Raw genomic sequence first — 21,110 nt, 5'->3', positions numbered from 1 at the left:
ATAATCATTGAAATACTCATGTACACGGACAGGTAACACGATGTCTGGGAATGATGGATGAAATCGATTGGCCCTTTTTGAAACTACACGACCGTTCAATTCGATGGTGTCTCAACAGGTGACGGGGAGTGAAGAAGAAGAAGAAGATCAGGATTGTGGTACACTCTCTTTTTTCTCTCTCTCTCTCAGCTGTAAGATCCTCCTCCCCCGAGAGGATACTCTCGGCACTCGACCAAAAAGAGAAAAACTCAGAAGGATCCAGCAAATACAAGTAGAAAAAAAAGGGCAAGTCCCTTCACGACCGTCGTGGAAGCTGTTGCAGTTGAAGAGCAACAAAGTGAGAGAGCGCAATCAATATATAACACATCCAGCACTCTCTATCTTTCACTCTCTCTCTCTGCTCTGCTCTCTAGTCCTTGTCTGTGAGGTGATCACTTTGTCGATACACACAGAGCACCGACAGTCTCTCCTGTTGGAGCCAAACATGTGTAGATAGACTAAACGTGACGAGTCTAGGACGAGGCGATGATGATTCCATCTGCGGCAAAGTGCGGGATTTCGCTGGCAATTATTGTAACCCCCCTCAATGATTCAGACGTACATAGTGATGCCCCGATTTATTAATTACGTCGACATAGTTTTAGTCTATATAGATCCACGGTGCTATAGAGTACCGTAGTAGTAGTAGTAGTAGTAGTGCAGATTAAATACTATCGGATTGGTATTTTGGCTGTGTGCAGTTTTGCTCTTTAAACTTTTGAGCCCCCCTCACAGCTATATAGGCAGTCAGGATCGATAATGTAGGCTCGCCGACTAGTTGCCGAGTCGGAGGAAAATTCAGATTTATTTGTGTGTGCTCTGGTGTGTGTGTGTATGTTTTTTTTTTAGGGGGGAGCACACAGCCGACACAGGCGCTGCTGTTCTCCCTCGCCTCTTCAATGTCAAACAGCGTCGATGGGGGGAAACTCAAAAGCTCGGCAACTTTTCTCTCCTTGTATATTCTCCCCTCTCTCCCCTCCTTCCCCCTGGTCTGGTGAGGGTGAAAGACTGGGTGGGGTTAAAGCATCACAACAACAAGGAAGGGATAGCGATATGCGCATGTGCGAGCAACAGTCGATCGCTGGCCGCTGCTGCGCCACAAGATCCGTCGACTAGTTGAGTGCCGCTCCCGAATCCCGTTGCGCCGTTAGTTGGCGGCTTCTAAAAGGTGGGGCTCTCGCGGCACAGACACAAACACAACAGGTCGTCGTCGACGTTTGATTTTGATTTCTACCCCCACCGACGTGTCCGTCATCACAGCCCGCAGGGTCTCGGTCATCATCATCAGTGTCATGGGACTAAAAGAATTGACTCGTTTAGCGGCACATTGGCAACTGATTTGTTGAATCGTTGCTGCTGTGGCAGTCGTCGTCGCATTGTGTCCGTCTGTGTGTGTGTGTCCGACTGTCTGTCTGTGTGTGTGTGTGTGTGTGTGTGTGTGTCCGAGTGTACAGTGTGTGCTGGGCGCTTGGTAACGAGGACCCCATTCAATCCGTGACACGGCGGTCGGTCTCTCTCGGTCTCGCTCTTCTCTGCCGACTCCACTCGTTGGATCGATCAACGACTCAACTGCTCCTGCTGTGGAGAGGCACCAGCGACTCAAGGGCCTTGGCCCCATCTCGCCTTTCTTCTTCCCATTGCTTGCCTCTGATATTTCTCTCTCGACAGTCGACTCGTGACATCTTCTTCTTAACAGGTGGGTGTTGTGGGAGACCTGCAATCGATAGAGACTATCGAGACGAGTGTCTCACCTTTTTCATCTTCTCCAGTCCCCACGACTCGAAACTCCTTTCAAACTTGAAACGAATTCGGCTAGCTCCGTGTGTCAATGCTCTTTGATTCCCAGCAGATATAATTATATTCTTCTTCCCCCCCACACGTTATATAGTAAACTATATATAGGAGAAAAGGGCGGGTGTTATAGATCCTGCATTTGAGAATTTCCCCTCTGCTGGCCGACCGGCAGCAGGGGGATTGTGTGTGTTACTGTTGGCCGCGCTGAATAACAACGAATATAACCAGCGCGGGCGAGAGAGAGAATAAAAGAAAAGAGAGGGTGTGTGTGTGTGTGTGTGTGTGTGGATCGAGTCGATTGGTGTGTTGGGCCAGCAGCCAGACTGTGTATGTATGTGTGTGTGTGAGTGTAGGGTAAAAACTGGGCAGTGAAGAGAAAACTGTCGAAAATAAAAAGAAGAATCGACCGGCTTTTGAGTAAGCCAAAGGGGAGAGAGCCGGGGCCGACAAAAGCGTAAGCCCTTTAGGGGCACAACGGCACACATCTCAGCTCTATAGTACAGCAGAGAAAAGACGAGGGATTCGCATGAGTCACGGGCGCCAGCGGTCGGAAAATGGAGCTGCGACAACAACAACAACAACAGACGCGGGTCGGAGCAACACGGAGGAGGATAGTGTATATAGCTCGATCCTATCGGTCCGTCACTAGCAGATGACTCTCGCTCCTCCCGTTGCTGTTGTTGATGGTCACCACCAGCAGCAGAGGCGAGCAGACGTGCGGGGTCTAATATTTCACACCGCCCAATTTCATTATGACTTGGCCACTTTGGCGAGAAAGAAGAAGAAGAAGAAGAGCTGAACGCTGAGTCTTATATATCTCTGCTCTTATTATTTCTCCCACTCGGCTGGCGGACACAATCTGCCAGGAGCAGTTCAATTATTCGTCGCGCCACGAAAAGGACTTGATTCATCAAAGCGACAAACTCTCTTTCTCTCTCTCTCGCTGTGTACACGCAGAGGGAGGTGGAAATGGGGAAGCAAATATAACCAGCAACCAACAAACACACAAGAGAATAGTATAACCCCACCATCCACCACAGTCTACATATACAAGAGGGGATCCCCCCCACCACCACCCAGTTCGCTCCTCTTTCTCCGCCTGTTGCTGATTATATTGCCGAGTAGCTCTCGCTGTGTGCTGATGCTGCTTGCGCTGTGTGATGGTTCAGCCTGGTGCAGACAAGACAACTTCAATCAGAGATTACGTATTCCCTACGGCCACACACACAGCACAGCGAGCTACAGCAGCAGCAGCAGCACACGTCGGCTTTCTCCAGAACGACAATATATGCATAAACTAGCAGTTCAGCTAGAAAAGGGAGAGAGAGAGAGAGACGCCATTAAATTATAATGTTGTCACAACTTGCGTGCAGTTTTGACATTGCGATGAAAACACGCATTCTGTTTGTGTGTGTCTGCTCAATCCTCTGCTTCTTCTTCTTCTTCTTCTTCTTGTGCATCGCTCACGGCTTCTTCTCCCTTGCCGTGCTCGCGACTCCTTCATTTGATTAAAAAATGGGAATATAAGGAGAGAGGAAGGGATATGATAAAAGATGAACAACACGTCAGAAGCAGCAACAAGTATCCAATCATTCTTCGGCTTCCTCCTCTCTCGACTCACGTTTGGCCCATCTTGCGCCATGTGCAATAGCAGTGTAGTATAGGTACAGTAGAGAGGGGGTGCTCTCGACTGTACCTCAAACTCCTCTCTCTCACACGGTGTGTGTGTGTGGGTGTGTTACTATGGCTGCTCCCTGGTCGCCATGGTAACCACTACAATACCGCAATAATCGTTCACCGAACCTTAAAAAGTTATACGGCCTATATCCCGGCGCCTCTCTCTCTCTCTCGTCTCTCTCTATGTGTGTGTGCCATGCCATCCCGCCTATCAGACTCCCTATCCCGGCAGATCCTTATTGATTACTAATAAGAATACCAACGCATAACTATAACATAACCCCGGCCGCGCGTCTAAAATAAATATACACAAACAGCAGAGAAAGAGAGCCCGGCTAGCAGCAGCAGCAGCACCGTCTATTACAACAACAACAACATGATCGACATAATATGATTGGTGGCGCTCTGCATTGACGTCACATCAAATGTCACAAAGCCTCCCCCCTCCCTCTTCTCCATACCCCCCCTTCATCCTTCTTTGACTGGCTCATATATTGATCACGCCGGGGTTTGGCTGGCTGCTGCTGCTGCCTTATTTCCATCATAGTCTCTCTCTTTCTCTCTTAAAACATTATATCCTCCATATATAATACCTTAATGACGCGGTCATTCGTGATAATTCTTCTTCATTAAACAAAACGAGCACACGGGGGGTGGGGGAGAGTAGCTAGTGGGGGGCGAAATGGAAGGCGGCCCTCTCTACTCTCCTCTACATATATATACGATATGCCATCATCGTCGTCTTTACCTATCAACTGCTGTGCTGTGCTGCTGTAGCGCCGTTGCGCGACTCGTTTCAATTATGAGGAGAAAGAGAGTCTCTCCAGGGGGGGAAGGAGGGAGGTGGGTGGAGAAGTCGTTAAATGAGAAAAGATTAGAACCAAACGAGATGCGAGGAATCGTGCTCAGCCATGTCGAATACATAATACATCATTTATAGATAGGGGGGGAGGAATGATTAACTGGCAGTTTTGTATCATCATTTCAATATTATCAGACGCTGCTGATGCCAGTTCACCTTCTTCCTATTCTCCGTTGTCACCTTTTGAACCGTTTCGCTCTTTTATGCTTTTATGTGTGCGACGCACAAAAGAACTTTGAGTTGTCGACAGACCGTGTAATAGGCTCATAACCTAATCGGATGGCTGGCTTTATATACTACGTATATCCATTTCCTTTGATTCTGTCTGTCTGTATTTCACCTTTCTTTTCTTGTTGTTGGTTCTCAACAGATCTTGACGTGATGGCCAGCGGGACGAGTTGGTTATCGGCCGGAAGGACAGCAGAAGAAACAGAAGCCGCTCACGATCTCCTCCAATTGGCTTATTCCCTGCCACCGTTGAGTGGCAGCAGTGATGGAGCCGACGGCGGAAGCGGCGGAGCTCATAACGACCACGTCATTAGGCCCACCCGAAACAACATCCAGCAGCACCATCAAAGAGCCACCGTCCTCATGGTGGCCGAAGCCGCCGAATTCGCCTCCAGACATCAGCAGCAGCCGGACAATCCGCTCCTAACTCCGCCCGTCTCCGAGTCCTATTGCAGCAATTCCTCTTCTTCTTCTTCTTCTTCTTCTTCTTCCTCCTCATCTTCGTCAGATTCCGTCGATTCCGGCCGGAGTTCGCCGCAGACGCCGTTGGGCAATCGGACGTCGTCCCATCGGATGCGCCACGTCGACAACGGCGACGGCCACCACCGGCGCTACGTTTGCGGCGAGTGCGGGAAGGCGTACGCGACGTCGTCCAACTTGTCCCGCCACAAGCAGACGCATCGCAATCTGGAGTCGGGCGGAAGTAAGCCGTGCCCGACTTGCGGCAAGACCTACGTCTCCATGCCGGCCCTGTCCATGCACCTGCTGACTCACGCCCTGACCCACGTCTGTCCCGTCTGCTCTAAGGCCTTCTCCCGGCCGTGGCTCCTGCAGGGCCACATGCGCTCGCACACGGGCGAGAAGCCTTACGAATGCCACCTGTGCTACAAGGCCTTCGCCGACCGCTCCAACCTGAGGGCCCACATGCAGACGCATTCCTCCGTCAAGAGTTTCAGGTGCGGCCAGTGCCACAAGACGTTCGCTCTCAAGTCTTACCTTCACAAACATCAAGAGACTTCGGCCAATTGCTGCGTCAAAACTTGACTTTGTTTGACCTTTTCTCTTTATCTTTCTCGTCTGCTCTCTCGTGAATATTTTGCGTACCATCAACTCATTCCAGTCACTCACCAAGTCATTTTGATAATCGTGTTTTCTTTTTTTGGTTTGCGTCATTTTCGTACATGTTCAACCTGCGATAATCTACTTAAAAAGTCAACGGCGTCATCGGCAGCAGGCCTCCCCCGCTATTCTGTACCATAACTTCGTAATAATACTCTCTCCCAGGCCCCAGTCCCTTTTTACACCCAATTTCATGTGTGTTACGTTCATTTCGCTCCCCATTGTCTAGTCCTCTCTCATCGTGATCAGCCCGACGTCGCAAAAGACAATTTCCTCTCCAGCAATATATATAGCGAACCATGATATATACTGTACTTAACCATTTCGATCTAAATAGGCTCTACACCACTTTATTCGAGCTACGATGATATGATATACTCGGTCTCATGTGTAACTCTGATACAATGACATACTGTAGACTGCGTGTGTGTCGCACAACGAAACGATAAATATTTCAGATTCATGCACCCAGCAGCGAGGGAGGCGAAAATGAAATAAGTGGGTGGTAATAATAACACGTACCAAAGTCGCAATAAATCGTGTCAAATTGCGTCGATTGGAGGCTCCCCCCCCCTCTCTCTCTCTCTCTCTTTCACTGTGTTATTCCCATCTGAAAATACCTAGCGTTATATTATTACTTTGGACGTTAACGGTCCTGTCAGCTTTTTTTTCCTCTTTTTTTATTTATTTCCCTCCTCCCAGTCTCAAACATTTGTCAGCAATATGACTCAACTCATCTACCTGTCATCCGACATTGATTGCCGGACATTGATCGGACATTGATTGCTCCACGCCCCACCCAAAACACCAACAAAAAGGCAACAACAAAAAGACACGACAAATTTAACGAATTTGCAACTCCGAAATAATTGTTTGAAAGAAAAAAAGATTAAAAAAACAAAAAAACATTATTTAATTAAAAAAAAAGATGTGTCTTTTGATATTACTACGTGTGAAATATGGCCGAGTCAAAAAGTGTTTCCTATGTCAAACAAAAAATCGATACCGTGTGTGTGTACTATATACATCTATATCTTATGGTGATTTTTCCAGCTTTTCAAGTATGTATTATTTGATTAATTATATACTCGATCAAACTGCTGGCCCTCGTCGAACGGGACGGGGAAATCATCGTCCAATAATAATACTTGTGTCATTCCACATGTTGAAACCCGATACATCCCTCCTATGAATATAATTCCTATAATGACATTTTACCTTCATCATCGATCGCTCCGTGATGCTGTGTGCTGTTTTCTCTCTCTCTATTTCTCTCTCTCTCTCTCCCAATCATACACGTCTCCTGAAATTTGACGGCTTCATTTTCAATTCGTTACGTTCCTTTGTCGTCTATTCTACACACAAGGGCTCACATGAAATTTTCGAAGGAAAAGGAGAATCAGCAACCTCTTTCTCTGATCATATTAAAGGAATCGCCCTGAACCGATTAGTTACACACACATCAAAGTGGATGGGAGGGAACACACACACACACACACACAAAAATACACAATATCTAAAAAATAAAAGAATGGATGATGGGTAGAAAAGACAATGGCTGCTGCTGCTGCTGTGGTGGTGGCGGCTTCCGGGCGTGTTAAAGGCCAAAACCTATTCGTCATAGATGTTGAGCGTTATTAAGAAAACGTTGACGGCCTTAATTGGACCGGAATGAGAAGGGGCGGCCCATCGATTTCTTTTTCCCCGTTGAAAAACGGAAGAAAAACGGCGAGAGAAGAGAAGAGAGAACGAAGAGAAAAAAGAAATACAATCATTTTCTAGAGTGGTGCTCATCCGATGGCGAGGTGGCTTCCTCTTCATCAAAGTGTTTCGGTTATTAGACTAAACTGTTCCTCTGTAGAAACAGAAGAAGGAGGGGGGGGGGACACATTATAACGATGAAGCTGAAATGGATTTCTAATGAAAATTTTTAATCACCCGGAAATGGGCAAAGAACCAGCCGGAAATTAAATAGGGAAATGCGTAACCTGTCATTTCATTCAACCTCGAATATTATCTAGCTAATTCCATTAGAATTTGGCCGAGAAGAAGATAACGGCGCCCATCAGTCGGATGACTTTAGGCGCACACAAACAATGGGCGAAAAGTACTCCTTCACCCACAAAAGAGTCAAGTGCAAGGATCAATAATACACCGGTGCGTGTGTATATCACGGTGGGTATTTGATATCCATCGCTGGGCGCGCGGAACGAACGGGGGGATCTACAATTTCTATACTGTGCGTGTGTGCTGCGTGTGTCGACGTGCCATGCCATACACATAAGCCAGTAGCAGCTGAGGAGAACGATCTTTTCCCTCAAATGGACCCAGACTATCAATGAGAATGTTCTTCCGCAACGACATATCCATCGCGCCAAGTGCGCACTGGATTTTTATGCGACCTGCCCGTAGTGACGTCATTCACGAGGTGACAACAACCCCCCCAAAAAGGGAGGGAGGGGGGGTCAGTCCATCACGAATCGAGTCCCAAATCGCATTCGAACCAACCCGATACTCAAAAAAAGAAAAAAAGAGAAAAAAAGGAGGGCGCGGTCAGAGCGGAGAGAAATAAACGAGACATCAAAGACTTTTTACATGCATATCAAGATTTCCCCGATGTGAGCGCTCGGCCATGTATATTATAGACTGGACCCGGGTCCGCTCCGATGCCTTTGAAATAAATCTTTAAAATAGATCCACAGTGAACCTTATTTGGTGGAAAGACGATAACGAAAAGTGAAGCCGACCGATCTCTCCCCTATCAGGTTTCCTGCGCCAGCAACAAAATAAAATCCAGCAGGCCGACGGGTGCTGCTGCGTATATAACATTTCAAATCAATCGAAGAAGAAGAGATGGTGAATTCGTGCAAATCAAGCGCCGATCTTTAATTTAGACGACCGCCCTCCTCCTATTATTGACTATTATGCATGAATCATCTGGTTGAAATGCTGCTGTCAATCGGTTAACATATCGATGATGGCTGAGGCGACAATGCGTGACGGGTTCGAGTCTTTGATGCTCGGCAATTCCAGCCGAGTCGCGTTCTCCTCCACTCACCACCACCTCCGTCTATATAATTGCCATTGGCAGCGCAGCTCCTTTCTATCTGTGCCGTCGTCTCCTCTGCTGTAAAGAGAATAATAAGGAAGAAGAAGAAAAAAGGCTGATGGCGTGTATATATACGTCTGCGATACATAAAGGCGACTGAACTCGACGGTGGCAGATGGGGTGTCTCCCCATAACAAGGAGGAAACGAGATCAGGCTCTCTTTTATGTCGGAGCTTACATACGTAAATAGCCCCCCCTCCCCCCTGTGAAAGAAGAAGAAGGAAAATGAGAGGGGGATATAATATGAGAATCTATTCACCGTCATCTTCCGAATTGTTAACAGTCTGCTGTCGCGGTGCTGAGACTGCACATCACCTCATTTCTTATTTCCGAAATGAAACGGCTGAGCCTTTTTTCGACTATTCTCATCAAACGCAATGATTCTATAATATGTAGACTTTTATTGGAATATGGGCAGAATTCGATGAGTGCGATCGACCGTTTCCATCGATACAACTGCAGGTAGAAATCCATCAATAATTCGATGGGACGGAAAGGTGGGACGGAAAAGCGGACGTGACCGAGAGCTTTACTCGGCCAGATCTCAAATTTCTCCCAATATATAAATGCATTTATCAATACTGCGTGTAATATACAATATATGAAATGTACTGTAAATATCTAATAGCGCGGATTGGATCGCCCCCCACGCCGGCCGTCCGTATGGCAACGGGCGGCAACGGGCCGACGAGCCCGAAGAAATAAAGCGTCGTCAACATCTGACGATCCTGCCAGAGCGAAAAGGCCAATACTCTTGGCTGGCTGCTGGCAAACAAAGAAGAAAACGTGGAAAGTGCTGAACTGTCATAGCAAAATGCGTCCACTTGACACGGAGAAGGACGTGCAAACAAAGGCTCCAACCTCGTCCTATATCCGAGCTGGCCTCCTCCTCCTATATATTCCTGGATGTATAGACTGTACACACACATATATATATATTGAGATCGGGACGGGAGCTAGAGAGAGAGAGAGAGAAAAGTGCTGCGTCGCAGTGCACGTACAAGTGTTGTCCCAATAACAGAGCAACCAACACACACAGAGAAGCAGACAGAGAAAATAACGCCAAGTGCACGTGTTTCAGTCTTCACTCGCCCGAGCGCAATCTGCCGACTCTGAAAGAACACAACACTAATAATCTACCGACTGCATTCTACTTTTTTCTGTATATAGTATAATAATACTGTACACAAAACGGGGGGGTTGAAGGGAAAAGAAGGAAAAACAAAATTGGAGGGGAAAGTGCTTTTATTTCTATTCCGTGTATTATTGTATATGCTGTGTACTTATGTATATATCGTGTCGTTTGCTGGGGCTATCTATAGCGAAATATATGGGCTACAGCCTGTCTATTGTATTCTCTTATATATCTCGAATAAGCCTATTTGAATTCTCTTTTATTCATGGCCGGCGTATAATGCATACGGACGCGGGCAGTTTGGGTTGTACACACACACACACACACACAAAAAGACGAGGTAAAATGGCATATAAAAACTCTTGAGGAAATAAGGCAGGCCCAGTCAAAACTTTGTGTAAAGGCAAAGATCAGTCAAATTGGATTGGAAATGTCTCTCCGCACGAGGATGCGTTCAACGGTCTCGTCGACTCTCCTGATACGCCGCTCCAGTTTCGACGGATCGGGTTAGTAGATTCTATTATGTACGTAGTACATGAGGGGTAGTGATGGTAGAACATACATACCTCGACCCTGATCCCCCAAATAGAATCAAATAGAAGGGGGGAAATTCAATTTTGAGGGCAGGCGAATTGTCAATTTAAATCAACTTAAAAAGATCCGCCAGTCTAACTCTTCTTGTGTATAGCGGCTGATTCTTCTCTGCTGCACCGAACGGCCTCTTCGTTTCACATGACGAGAGTCTCAATCTGTCAGCCAGGGCCTAGATCCCTCCTTCAGCACAGCCGAAGCTCTATAACTATATAGCCTGCTAGGCAAAAAAGCATTTGGGGCCTTAAAGGCCCTGCTGCTGCAACTTCAGGACGCAACTTACCCCGGATCCTTTCTTCTTATTTTATCGGCAGATTATCACGAATGAATGATGAAGACACAGTGAGAAATCCATGATAGGCTCCAAATGGATTTTTTCTCCATTTATTTCCTCCGCTGTGTTCCAGCAGGCCCACACTCTGTATATAGCCTCTATGTGATGATATAGTCGGAAAAGGGCCAGCGGGAGGCAAACCTGAAAGAAAAATGATACAGAAAAGATCTGCATGTTCGTTGAATCGTTAAGAAACTCCAAAAACCACTTCAGAGTTTTCAGAGAGTCTAAAGCTGATCATGAAAAATGGCTTCTAACCTCTCCTAACCAGATTTTCATGGGAGAATGCCGAGAAACTTGTCTGATCTCTTTCCACGATATGCGCAAAGTTGACGACATTGGGAAGAAGAAGAAAAAAAAGGGCCCAAGGAGAAGAGAGAAAAAAGAAAGGGGGGAACTTTCGGAGGGGTTCCGCACAAGTTTTTCCCAGAAGCGAATAACTTGCAGCAGCTGCGTATTTGAAACATATACGACCTATATCAAACGACATCCATCATAAGGCGGCCAGGATCGATCACAACCAATCGAGACACACGCAATGTCGTTGCCACTGTTAGATTTATGTGTACGTACGTACTACTACTCGCATTGTTATCTTTAGTGCACTAGAGTTCTGTACCGCTATACGTAGGTGGATGGCAACAATCCGCCGGAGAGCAGAGCGCGGAAACATCAAAAGCCAACGGCAATTACCATGGGGGGGAGGGTCCGTCTAATTGGTTACTTGGCTATGTGAGCGAGAGACAGACTTTTGATGACACACAACACGGAGAACTTTGAATCCCAGAGTCTGCAAACAGGTCGACATTTCGATTCGACGAGAAAATGACATCGCCTCCTCGATATTTTAGGCTATTATATCTTTCGTTGTAATTGTAGAGTAGAAGAATCATCAGAAAATGTGAGGATAACGGATATGGAAGCGTTGCCAAGAAAGTGAAATTCACAAGTTAACTGCCGCCGCAGCAGCAGCAGCCGAAAGTCTTCTTTGGGCTGTGCTGACCGATTGTGCGCCAGTGCCGCTTTTACATATGCGAGAGTATATCTAGAAATAAAAGCTCTCTCTCGTATGATATCAAGAGAGGAGAAAGTTGGTGCTGAGGATCTGTCAGCTTTTCGACCGGTTGTGTCACACGCAGTTGGTCTAGCGAGAGCCCTGGCAACAGCACCCTCGTAATTGATGTGTGTGTAGGATAGATATACGATATGACATGACTACGCAACCGTATCCCATAGAGTACCATAATATACGTACATATAGTTTTCGACCTCTTTATACCCAGCAGCACTCGGTAATAAATTTCCAGTTCGGCACGCGCTCGCTCTCCCCGCGACTCTCAATGTCGATGCAAATGTGTGTGAGCGCTGATTTGTGTTTCCCGATGATGATGTGAGGTTTGCGGGGTTCTCTGCGGCTGGCCAAAAGGGGGGAGAATATCCATGTCAATCTGGGCCAGATACCTCCATGTCGTGTCTTTTGTGTGTACACAACCCCTTCATCAACAACAACAACAACAACAACAACAACAACAACAACAAATAAACGACAGGGCAAATATCTAGCATACCACTCTCCATCTTTTTTTATCTTTTCTCCCCCATATCCCGCAAAAACAGCAACAAATTAAAAAGGCGACTCGATGATTAATGAATTATTCATTGTCGAGAGATGCGCGGAATCCCAAAGTGAAAACTTCGCTCGTCCCACTCCGTTTTATAACTCAAATACTTTATCGAACGCAATAAGAAAAAAAGGGAGAAAATAATAAAATAATAAAAAAAGATGGAAAAATAAAAGAAAAACACGCAACCGGCGTCGCCCCATCGGTGGCGATGCTGGAACGAAACTATTCGGATCGATATTTTATATAGAGAGCCCTCTCTGCTCTCGTCCCTGGCCCCCCTCCCGCTGGAAGCATTCATCCATTTGAAATCGATTTTTTTTGGCCACCGTCATAAAAATGTTTGGGAGATTTCTCAACTAGCCGATGGGGCCGCCGCGCCCCCACCGATCGATCGACCACCACCCCCCGACCCCCACACTCTCAAAAGTAAAGTTTTGTTTTTGTTTTTATTCCCTATCGCTCCCGAGATTTTCTGCACGCACGTTCAACATGTTGAGGCTTCAACCGGTGATTCATTGGGTTCCACAATCACGGCGGTGGCGCACACGGTGAGAATGGGAACATCAAACAAGTGAGACGAACAGAAAATGAGGTACTACTACTACTACTACTACTAGCTACCACCACCGCCATCGTACATGTACATAATATACATACACGTCCTCCTCCTTCTTCTCCTACCTCCTCCTCATCGTCGAGTTGGGTGGATGGATGGATGGGTCATGGGTGGAGGGTATTTTTAATGAGGTCGTCGCGAGCGTCGGATTCGGATTCATTAAGCGCTAACTGAACAAGGTAGGGAGGTGAAGAAAAACTTGGACCGGAGCTGCTCTACAGCTGATGCTGTTTGCACAACGATGGCGTACTTAACGGTTCAAACATGAAATACTTGGAATACACGGGAAAAAACAAACGCGGAATAAAATATCTACCCCGTGTACTATACATGAGGGACATGTATAACGTCCCTTTTAATTAAATTGGAGGGCGACGCTACCAGTCGCAGAGAAAGCCACGTGTTCCACACTTAACATTATTAGAACAATTCCGGTTGTTTGTAGACTCCATTAAAATAAAAGAGTCGGACTCAATATAACTCCGATATATTTTCACTAACGAGCCACGTTTCTCCTTTTTGTTATCTTGCAATATTTTCAGTGGACACGTCGGATGTTTTGTTTAGCGTCGGATAAGGTGAGCAAAGTGCCAATCATTCCCGCCGTGACTAACGGCAAAGACCCATCATCAAATAAAATGATTGGAATCATTTGAAAAAATGTGAGAGATAAAACTTGGGAGTATATATACTCTATCGTGAATGAACAATAACAACGTTTGAAAAATTCTATCGTGAGCCAACAAGTCTTTCTAGAGATCACACGGAAAACAATTTAAGAGTCTTACGCTTTAGCACACACACACAGGGTGTAACTCTGAACCGGTCTCTATGGCATCAAGATCACGGATGATTTTTTCCCGGGAACGGCGTATGCACGCGGTTCTCCTGATATCAAATTTCACAACTTGTTTGATCTCCAGGGGAAAAACTGAAAAACACTTTTAACGGATATATACATACAACAACATCTCTACAATCTTTGTCATTGATCTCGACGTCGGGCACGTGGTTTATCATTCTTCCGCACACCACACGCACTGGATGCGTCTTTTCTTTGACGCCTATGATTTCACTCACAATCTCGTTTCGGTACTTTCATAAACGCTTTGTGAGAAATTTGAAATTGAGGCCCCCGCTCCAACTTTAGAACGCGCCAATTCTTCTCCTCTAGTAGACTTCAATGCGATGGAAATCTTTTGAGATGAACAGCGCGTTATTATACAAATGGATTCACTGAAACCGAGATGGTTAAACTGAGCACAGGGAATTGTATTCCATTTGAAGAAAAGCCAATTATTTACATGTAATTACAGGCACTTCTTGGTAAACGTTTACATTCAGCGGGTCTGAGATAGAAAACTGGAGCCAAGAATAGAGTATTTTTATGCCACACCCTAAATACCTGACAAAAAGAAACATTTGCATTTCAATGCGTGAATGAGGAGACATGAACTGGGAAGAAAAAAAGAGAAATAAATCCAAACAAAAGAGACAGTTTACGTGAAACAAGATATCTCGGATATTTCATATCGTTACTGAGGGTTGCGTCATCAAAATACAACTGCGTCATTTTTTATTCATAGTGTGATATCGGGCAGTATCTGCTTCGGCCAGCTGGATCACTTCCGCTAATGTTGGCTGTAAAGCAAGTAAAATAGATTAAACATTGAAACAAAAAGTATTGGTGAGAAAAAATAAATTACTCGATGCAAACCACCAAGTCGGCGGACAAAGTGGAGTCCTTCTTCGTTGCAAAAAAGGGGGTGAATAGGAGTTACAGACGTCACAGACAAAGGGGACTTTGGATTCCAGGGGAAAACTTCGATTTCAATGACGTATAGTTGAGAAATCATACCCTGAAATAAAAATTGATTTTCAGTATAAACTCCAGTCAAACAAGCAATAAGGAGAAATTAAGGTTACAAAGTCATGCTGAGCTGAGGCATCCTTGTCACACCTATGCATAAATAATGATAGGTTTTAGGGTGAAATGTTTGTAGGCTATAGTGTTTTCTATTATTTATCACCAGCAATATTTGGAAGTCCTCAAGATGTGTGGAGTATTGCGTTGCTCAGGATCTACAGGAAAAGATGGGATGTCTGGAACATGATCATTTTCAGTCACAACAGGAACAAAATGGACTGTGTACATGCTGGAATCAACAGGAGGTTCAAATCTAGAGAAAAGATCTTGGACAGAAAGCAATACATGGTCTTTCTGGTAGTTTGTAAGATGGATGCCCTGAACTTCTCCGTTATCAGTCACACCACAATAGACCACTCCCCCAGCACCAGTGTTGAGAAAACCACAAAGATTCCTGCAATAAGAAAATAGATAATGACAAGAAACACAAGTTCAATGCCATTCTCAGTTTTTCCTAATGTCGAAAGGTACATGGGTTCTTCATGCTAGTATCCCTTACTGCAGTAGTTATTCTTTCTTTTTAACACAATTCCAAGATTCCATGTTAAAGTTTAAAAAGGAAAGAAAAAGCTTAAGATGTTTCTGGTTTATTTTTGCATACTGACGATAGATTTTGCTGATGTAGTTCATGCCGTGGCAAAGTAAAATTGCTTACAAGTTTGGATTCAATTCCATTTTAACTTGCATTTTACTTCGATTTTGAATATTTATCATGTTGTCTACATCAACAACTTATAAATAATGGTGTTACATAACAAGATTTCATAAAAACCGCCCAACTGTTATTAATTTCCGTTATTTTATTTATCGCAAGGTGGCAGATCGACTTGAGATTATTCGCGTAATCGGGTTTGGGTACTGTGTAGGCGTGCAGAATGAACATGCAAAGACAATGGCGGATGGAACATGGGATGGAAGAAGCCAAGAAGGCAAACATTGAAAATTGAAATGGCTATACGAATAGTTGAAGCAAATACGAGCCACTAATTGAAATCGAATGATCAGCATTTCCATGATGAAAAATGTTGGTCATTTAGCATTTACGGTCTGCACTGAAAAGAAAAGTATGAAGTGAGCGCTAGGGGATATATTCAGTGTAATCCTTAGTAATCCAGTTGCTAGTCAGTTCCAAAAAGCTATAAACATTAGGCTAATTTATGTAAATTTGTGTTTTGATTAAAATTGTGCCAGGAGAAGTAAGCTATTTAATTGCTGTGTTTTCATAAGTTACTTGTGTTTGAATTTTGAATGAGTTTGACATGATTTACTTGTCAGGGTTAGTTTGAATCAAATCTGAGTTTTATAAATTATTTCGGTTGGAAATTGGTAGGTTTCGTGGTACTTCCCAACTTCATGACTTTAAACATAATTTTTATTCGAGAATAACATTTCACTTAATTTAATAGGTTTCTCCGTTGTCAGTTGATGTTTTTCTTGATAAACACAACTGGATATTTTTGCTATTTGACAAGTGGTCTAAACATTCCTGCCTGAGCCTAAACAGGTGAGTTTGCTGATGCACAATTTTATTGTGAATGTTTGTGCAAATTTCTTTTGTTATTTCTTAAAATGTTCTTTGCTATTCAATTTGATATATAATCAGATGGATTTACATGAATGGTTGAAAATGAAGAGATAGAGGTGTGTTATTTGTACCCTTGCCAATATCTGCCAATCTGGGTCTGCAGACAAGCAGATAGGCAATGCATTCCAATAAATGTCAATAAAGTGCAAGCATGATTCTCTCAGTTACGGTAAGCCAGTTGTTATAAATTCTTTCATACTAGTTATAAATAAAGACCATTAAAATGTGCTCACAGTGGTGCTTTTTATAGTTCAATTTTAGTAACATATGAAAGATTTGTCTTGACAATTATTTCGACTGCTTTTCGTGTCATTCTATTTCGTTGTTTTCACTGTTCTCCTTACCATAGAAATCTGCAAGGGAGCCCTGGAAGGATATAACTATGCGGAACCGAATCACCTACGCCCTACTCTTCTTCGGTTTTCTAAAAGAGTTCTTCCGCTTCATCAGACACTAACGACATCTATTCTGCTGCCGCTGTGAAAGAACTCTTTCGCTCTCATGCGCTGCAAGGTACTCTGTGAATCCTCTAATGTGAACATCCTGGCTTCCAAGTTCAAGAATCCTCACCATTGCACATCACAGCTGTGGTGTGTTGCACATCCAAACAGCTGTCATTCTGCTTAATCGTGTTATATATCGTGCTTATTCGTGTTGTATTGCTTAATTGATGTTCATTTGGTTCACCAAATACACGACGAATTGCTTTTCGAGGTAAGTTTTACAGAATAAAAGATCAGACAGTTTATTTATTCCATTCGTATTGCGAACTTTAGATACCAACTAACTGCGTGGAATTATCACAAATCCTTTGGACCGACACATGTTAATTGTGTTTGTTGTGAAATTTTGAATGTCTAAAAGTAGAAATGTCACGTTAGGAGAAAAGTTTGAAATTGACAACTGCAACAATATTTACTTTGATAAGTCGAATGAAAAGAATCAACAAAGAGCTGAGCCTCTTCTTCGCTGACATCCAATTGTTCAGCTAAACTTTTGCAACCCATTCCGTAAACAATTCCGTAGCATATTTGTTTAGCCTGTTGCCTTTCATCATCTGTGACAATTGTGACATCCTCCTGTTTCTTCTTTTTCCAAACTGATACGATACCGCGAAAAACATCACCGTTAGTTTTACTTAAAATAGAACAAAGCCCGGTATCTTCACTCAAATGCGCTAATATTCGTAGTTCTAGCTGGGAATAATCCGCAGAAAGCAAGGTAGTTCCTAAATTCCAAAAAGGGAGTTTAATTTGTGAGAAATTTTAGCATATCAAAATGAAAAAGATCATCACCTGTAGCTGCATGAAAAGCACTTCTAACATTAATCATCCGGCCATCAGAAAGTGAAAACGGCCTCGGGATGTGTTGTAAATTCAGTTGGACAATATTAACTCGGCCCGTAGCATTTCGGAATTCGCACTCTCAAGCTATACGTTCCACCCCACTCACATGGAATGTGGATGCTTGCAGCAAGGGGCAGATGATGGTTTGAATAATAGCGCTGACTCTACGAAATTCTACTACCACTCTCGGCAATGGATGAATTCGACCTAATTCTATCAGCGATGCTTTACTGACGGAAAGTGGCTGGAACTTCTTTTTTAACGGATTGATGAAAGATTGTGGATTTTTTTCCTCGATACAGAGGTTCAAAGATGCAACTATTTTGGATACTTCTTTTGTGCTAGTCAACGAAAACGACCGCCCTGCTATTCGATGCGCGGCTTCCTCCAGCATTTTCTAATGATTCCGCAATAACTGCAAAATCAATTCGCAATTGGAACGATCGAAGGCGATTCCGATTTGTTCCATCCATAGCATTGTGGCCACCATTGGCATCTCCACGTCAACGTAAGGTTGCAATAATTCCTCTTTACTCAGGCGTTGCTTTAGCTGATGGAAGATGTCTAGTAGAGCGCAACACTCGTGTAGGATTTTTTCTCGGCCTCTATACATTTTAGTAGGTGATCCTTGTTGACTGTACATCTTACTAAGCTTCTGTAGGCTGACGGAAGAGTTGGACGGCTCCAAAAGCCATTGGCAGAGATCGACATCACGAAACAGCATCTCGTTGAGTAAACGATGGAACAAGGGGCGAAGATCATTGGCGGTTGATCGTATGTCATAAACAATAAACTTGACCTTCAGTCGAATGAGAGCCTCTAACCAAGATTTCAACTTAGAAACCTTGGCTAAATCCAGATTGGAATCGAAACGCTCTCTGAGCTGGATGTAGTTGACAGACTGACAAGACCAGGCAACAGCTACACCCAAGATGGAATTCTTCTCTTTGTAGACGTTGATGGCCAAGCAATTCTGCCTCATGGATTCTTTGATGAACAACTCTAAACGGGAACTTGTTGTGATTTCATCAATCTTAAATTTTGACATTGGCATGTTTGAAGGAATGATGGAACTATCATCAGAAGAGAACGATAAGGCGAGCGGGGATTGAACCTCTATCTTAGGTTGAAGTATGGAAACTGGGGGTGTAGAGAATTTGCATTTTTGGTTACTAACATGCAGAGCTCTACGGCGGAGTCAAATCATTAAGGTACCTAATGTATCTGTATCCAAACTTAAACCTGCACGAATTTCTTAAAAATATGATTGATCCTGGATACTTATGAAGTTAATTTTATTTTATATTCTTCGGTGGAAAATGCTGACAAGATGAATGGATTGGCTGGTTTGCACAATGGACCAGATGTATTCAACAAAACTTTAGGCAAATTTATATTAATTTCATCTTTGTCTATGAATTAATCCCATTCTGATAACATTTGTTGATGTTGTGTATAGGTTGCGTTTAATGATGGTAAGGCCAGAGAGATCGAGGAAAGCCCATTACTTGATTCTCCCAAGTGTCAGTGGTTTCTGTTCTTGCACAACAGTGTTGCACGATTGAATGTTTGATTTTAAAAGAAATTGCGCAACAATGTTATAAGGGCTCTATTCACACGGAAAATGATTTTAAATAAAAAAAAATTTTTGCACATGAATTTTTAAGTTTTAATATTTTATAGATCAGTCGCTTCACGGCTGTGTTTGCTTCCCTATCCCGGTTTCAGGGTAAACGTAAGCTAATTTCAGAGATTTTAGGGCGGAGCCTGTCAGAATTTGTGAAGTGGAAACGTTAAAAAGAGCCATCTAGGCTCTCAAAAGTAGCTGAGCGTAGTAACTGACACACTCACTAGAGGCGCTTTTTAAAGTTTCCAAATCGGCCTTCTTTTACCCTGAAACCGGGATAGGGAAGTCAACACAGCCGTGAAGCGACCAGGAGTCTATAGCTCTGAAATCAGATAGCCTATTAACTGAAAATATGTGTGTATGAAGCACGTACACAATAGTGAAACGGATTAATGTTTAAAAAAAATAGTTTAATTTTAATTTTATCTTCATGGCGGCAGCAGCAAACGTCACCTAGGAGTCAATGGTTAATTTACAACAACTGTTCAACAGATGGCGTTTGGGGTCGTTGCGTTATTTATTCATTTTTTTCGAGTTTTTTAATCACAAACTAAAATCAAGCGCAATATGCCCGTTTTGGAGATGACAACAAAAATCAATGGAAAACCCCTGGGCGTTGAAATGAACTCAATTCAAGGGCAGCCATCCACGAAAGAACGAGTCGGTGCGTTTGTCAAATATTAGAATTGAAACAGGAAATGTGCTCTTTCCTTTCGTTCAACGCAGTGACGAGTCGAAAAAAAAGGAGAAATTTTTTAGCACGTATCGAGATTGAAACAAGATATTGTCATTGGCATGAAAATAGTTCCTTCCTTTTTCTTAGTGTGTATATATACAATGCGTCGTGTTATTCAATGTAGGCTATTATTATTTGCGCGTTCGTGTTGTTGTTCCTGCCCAGCAGTCTTGGCCTCTTCAATACACAACAACAATGGGAACGTTGGAGGGCAGCAGCTAGAGAGAGACGGGCGGATGAGAAGGCACCTCTTCTTCTGAGATGGGAGTCAATAATCCCCCCCCTGACGGTCTTCGTCAGCTGTCGGTGACGGTGAGAGAAAAAGGGTCCACGGTCACGACTGCGCATGGGCGAACTGACGTCAATAAGGTCTTGCTCTTTCTTGAGCCAAAATGGGGATCCCACAAAAAGCCGAGAGTCAAGCGCATGGCGGAGCGCGTGATCGTTCAATGAAACAACAAGGCCTCCTCCTTCACTTCCCACAATAATCGACAGCTCACAAAAAATCGATCCAACCTATGACATTAGGCAAAGCCGTGGAATCTGCAGTAAATCACCGCGCAGCCTATAATTTGATTCTCTTTCAAATGCTGATGGATCCAACATTTTGATGATTGCAATCAAGGGCAGTGAAGATGAATTCGCGGTAAACAAGAGTCACGCAACTGGTTTGATTGGATCCCTCCAGCATCAGTAATAATGAGTAAAGTTGGGTAGCAGCACACACACAACAAACTGCTGCTGCTGCAACAAGAGGGTT

The 21,110-nt window shown here is 44.0% G+C and overlaps 3 protein-coding genes and 1 long non-coding RNA gene across 4 annotated transcripts; 2 read left to right on the top strand and 2 right to left on the bottom strand.

Moving 5' to 3' along the window:
* The first annotated feature begins 1,111 nt into the window (after positions 1–1,111).
* Positions 1,112–7,033, top strand: LOC124192301 (transcriptional repressor scratch 2-like). The gene is made up of 2 exons (XM_046585519.1): positions 1,112–1,735; positions 4,743–7,033. Exon 2 carries the CDS (start codon positions 4,754–4,756, stop codon positions 5,642–5,644), a length of 891 nt encoding a protein of 296 aa, XP_046441475.1. The 5' UTR covers positions 1,112–1,735; positions 4,743–4,753; the 3' UTR covers positions 5,645–7,033.
* Positions 7,034–14,380: 7,347 nt separating this feature from the next.
* LOC124192428 lies at positions 14,381–15,476 on the bottom strand. The gene is made up of 4 exons (XM_046585697.1): positions 15,160–15,476; positions 15,056–15,089; positions 14,836–14,988; positions 14,381–14,770 (listed from the first exon to the last, which is right to left on the bottom strand). Exons 1-4 carry the CDS (start codon positions 15,282–15,284, stop codon positions 14,699–14,701), a joined length of 384 nt encoding a protein of 127 aa, XP_046441653.1. The 5' UTR covers positions 15,285–15,476; the 3' UTR covers positions 14,381–14,698.
* Positions 15,477–16,449: 973 nt separating this feature from the next.
* On the top strand, positions 16,450–17,354 carry LOC124192427. Its single transcript, XR_006873714.1, has 3 exons — positions 16,450–16,560; positions 16,660–16,810; positions 16,991–17,354. It is a non-coding gene; the product is annotated as an uncharacterized LOC124192427 (long non-coding RNA).
* Positions 17,355–17,447: 93 nt separating this feature from the next.
* LOC124192426 lies at positions 17,448–19,185 on the bottom strand. Its single transcript, XM_046585696.1, has 2 exons — positions 17,937–19,185; positions 17,448–17,869 (listed from the first exon to the last, which is right to left on the bottom strand). The coding sequence occupies exon 1, from the start codon at positions 19,039–19,041 to the stop codon at positions 18,385–18,387; it is 657 nt and encodes a 218-aa protein (XP_046441652.1). The 5' UTR covers positions 19,042–19,185; the 3' UTR covers positions 17,448–17,869; positions 17,937–18,384.
* Between the last annotated feature and the right edge of the window lie 1,925 nt (positions 19,186–21,110).

The sequence above is a fragment of the Daphnia pulex genome, chromosome 4, assembly GCF_021134715.1.
Source record: "Daphnia pulex isolate KAP4 chromosome 4, ASM2113471v1".
NCBI lineage: Eukaryota > Metazoa > Arthropoda > Branchiopoda > Diplostraca > Daphniidae > Daphnia > Daphnia pulex.
This window is presented reverse-complemented; position numbering and strand designations above follow the sequence as displayed.

Coding starts and splice junctions, on each gene's coding strand:
- LOC124192428 (XM_046585697.1), bottom strand. CDS start 15,284: ATGTACACAGTCCATTTTGTTCCTGTTGTGACTGAAAATGATCATGTT. Junction 15,090..15,159: donor AGGACTTCCAAATATTGCTG/GTGATAAATAAT, acceptor ATTTATGCATAG/GTGTGACAAGGATGCCTCAG. Junction 14,989..15,055: donor CCTCAGCTCAGCATGACTTT/GTAACCTTAATT, acceptor TTTTTATTTCAG/GGTATGATTTCTCAACTATA.
- LOC124192301 (XM_046585519.1), top strand. CDS start 4,754: ATGGCCAGCGGGACGAGTTGGTTATCGGCCGGAAGGACAGCAGAAGAA.
- LOC124192426 (XM_046585696.1), bottom strand. CDS start 19,041: ATGCCAATGTCAAAATTTAAGATTGATGAAATCACAACAAGTTCCCGT.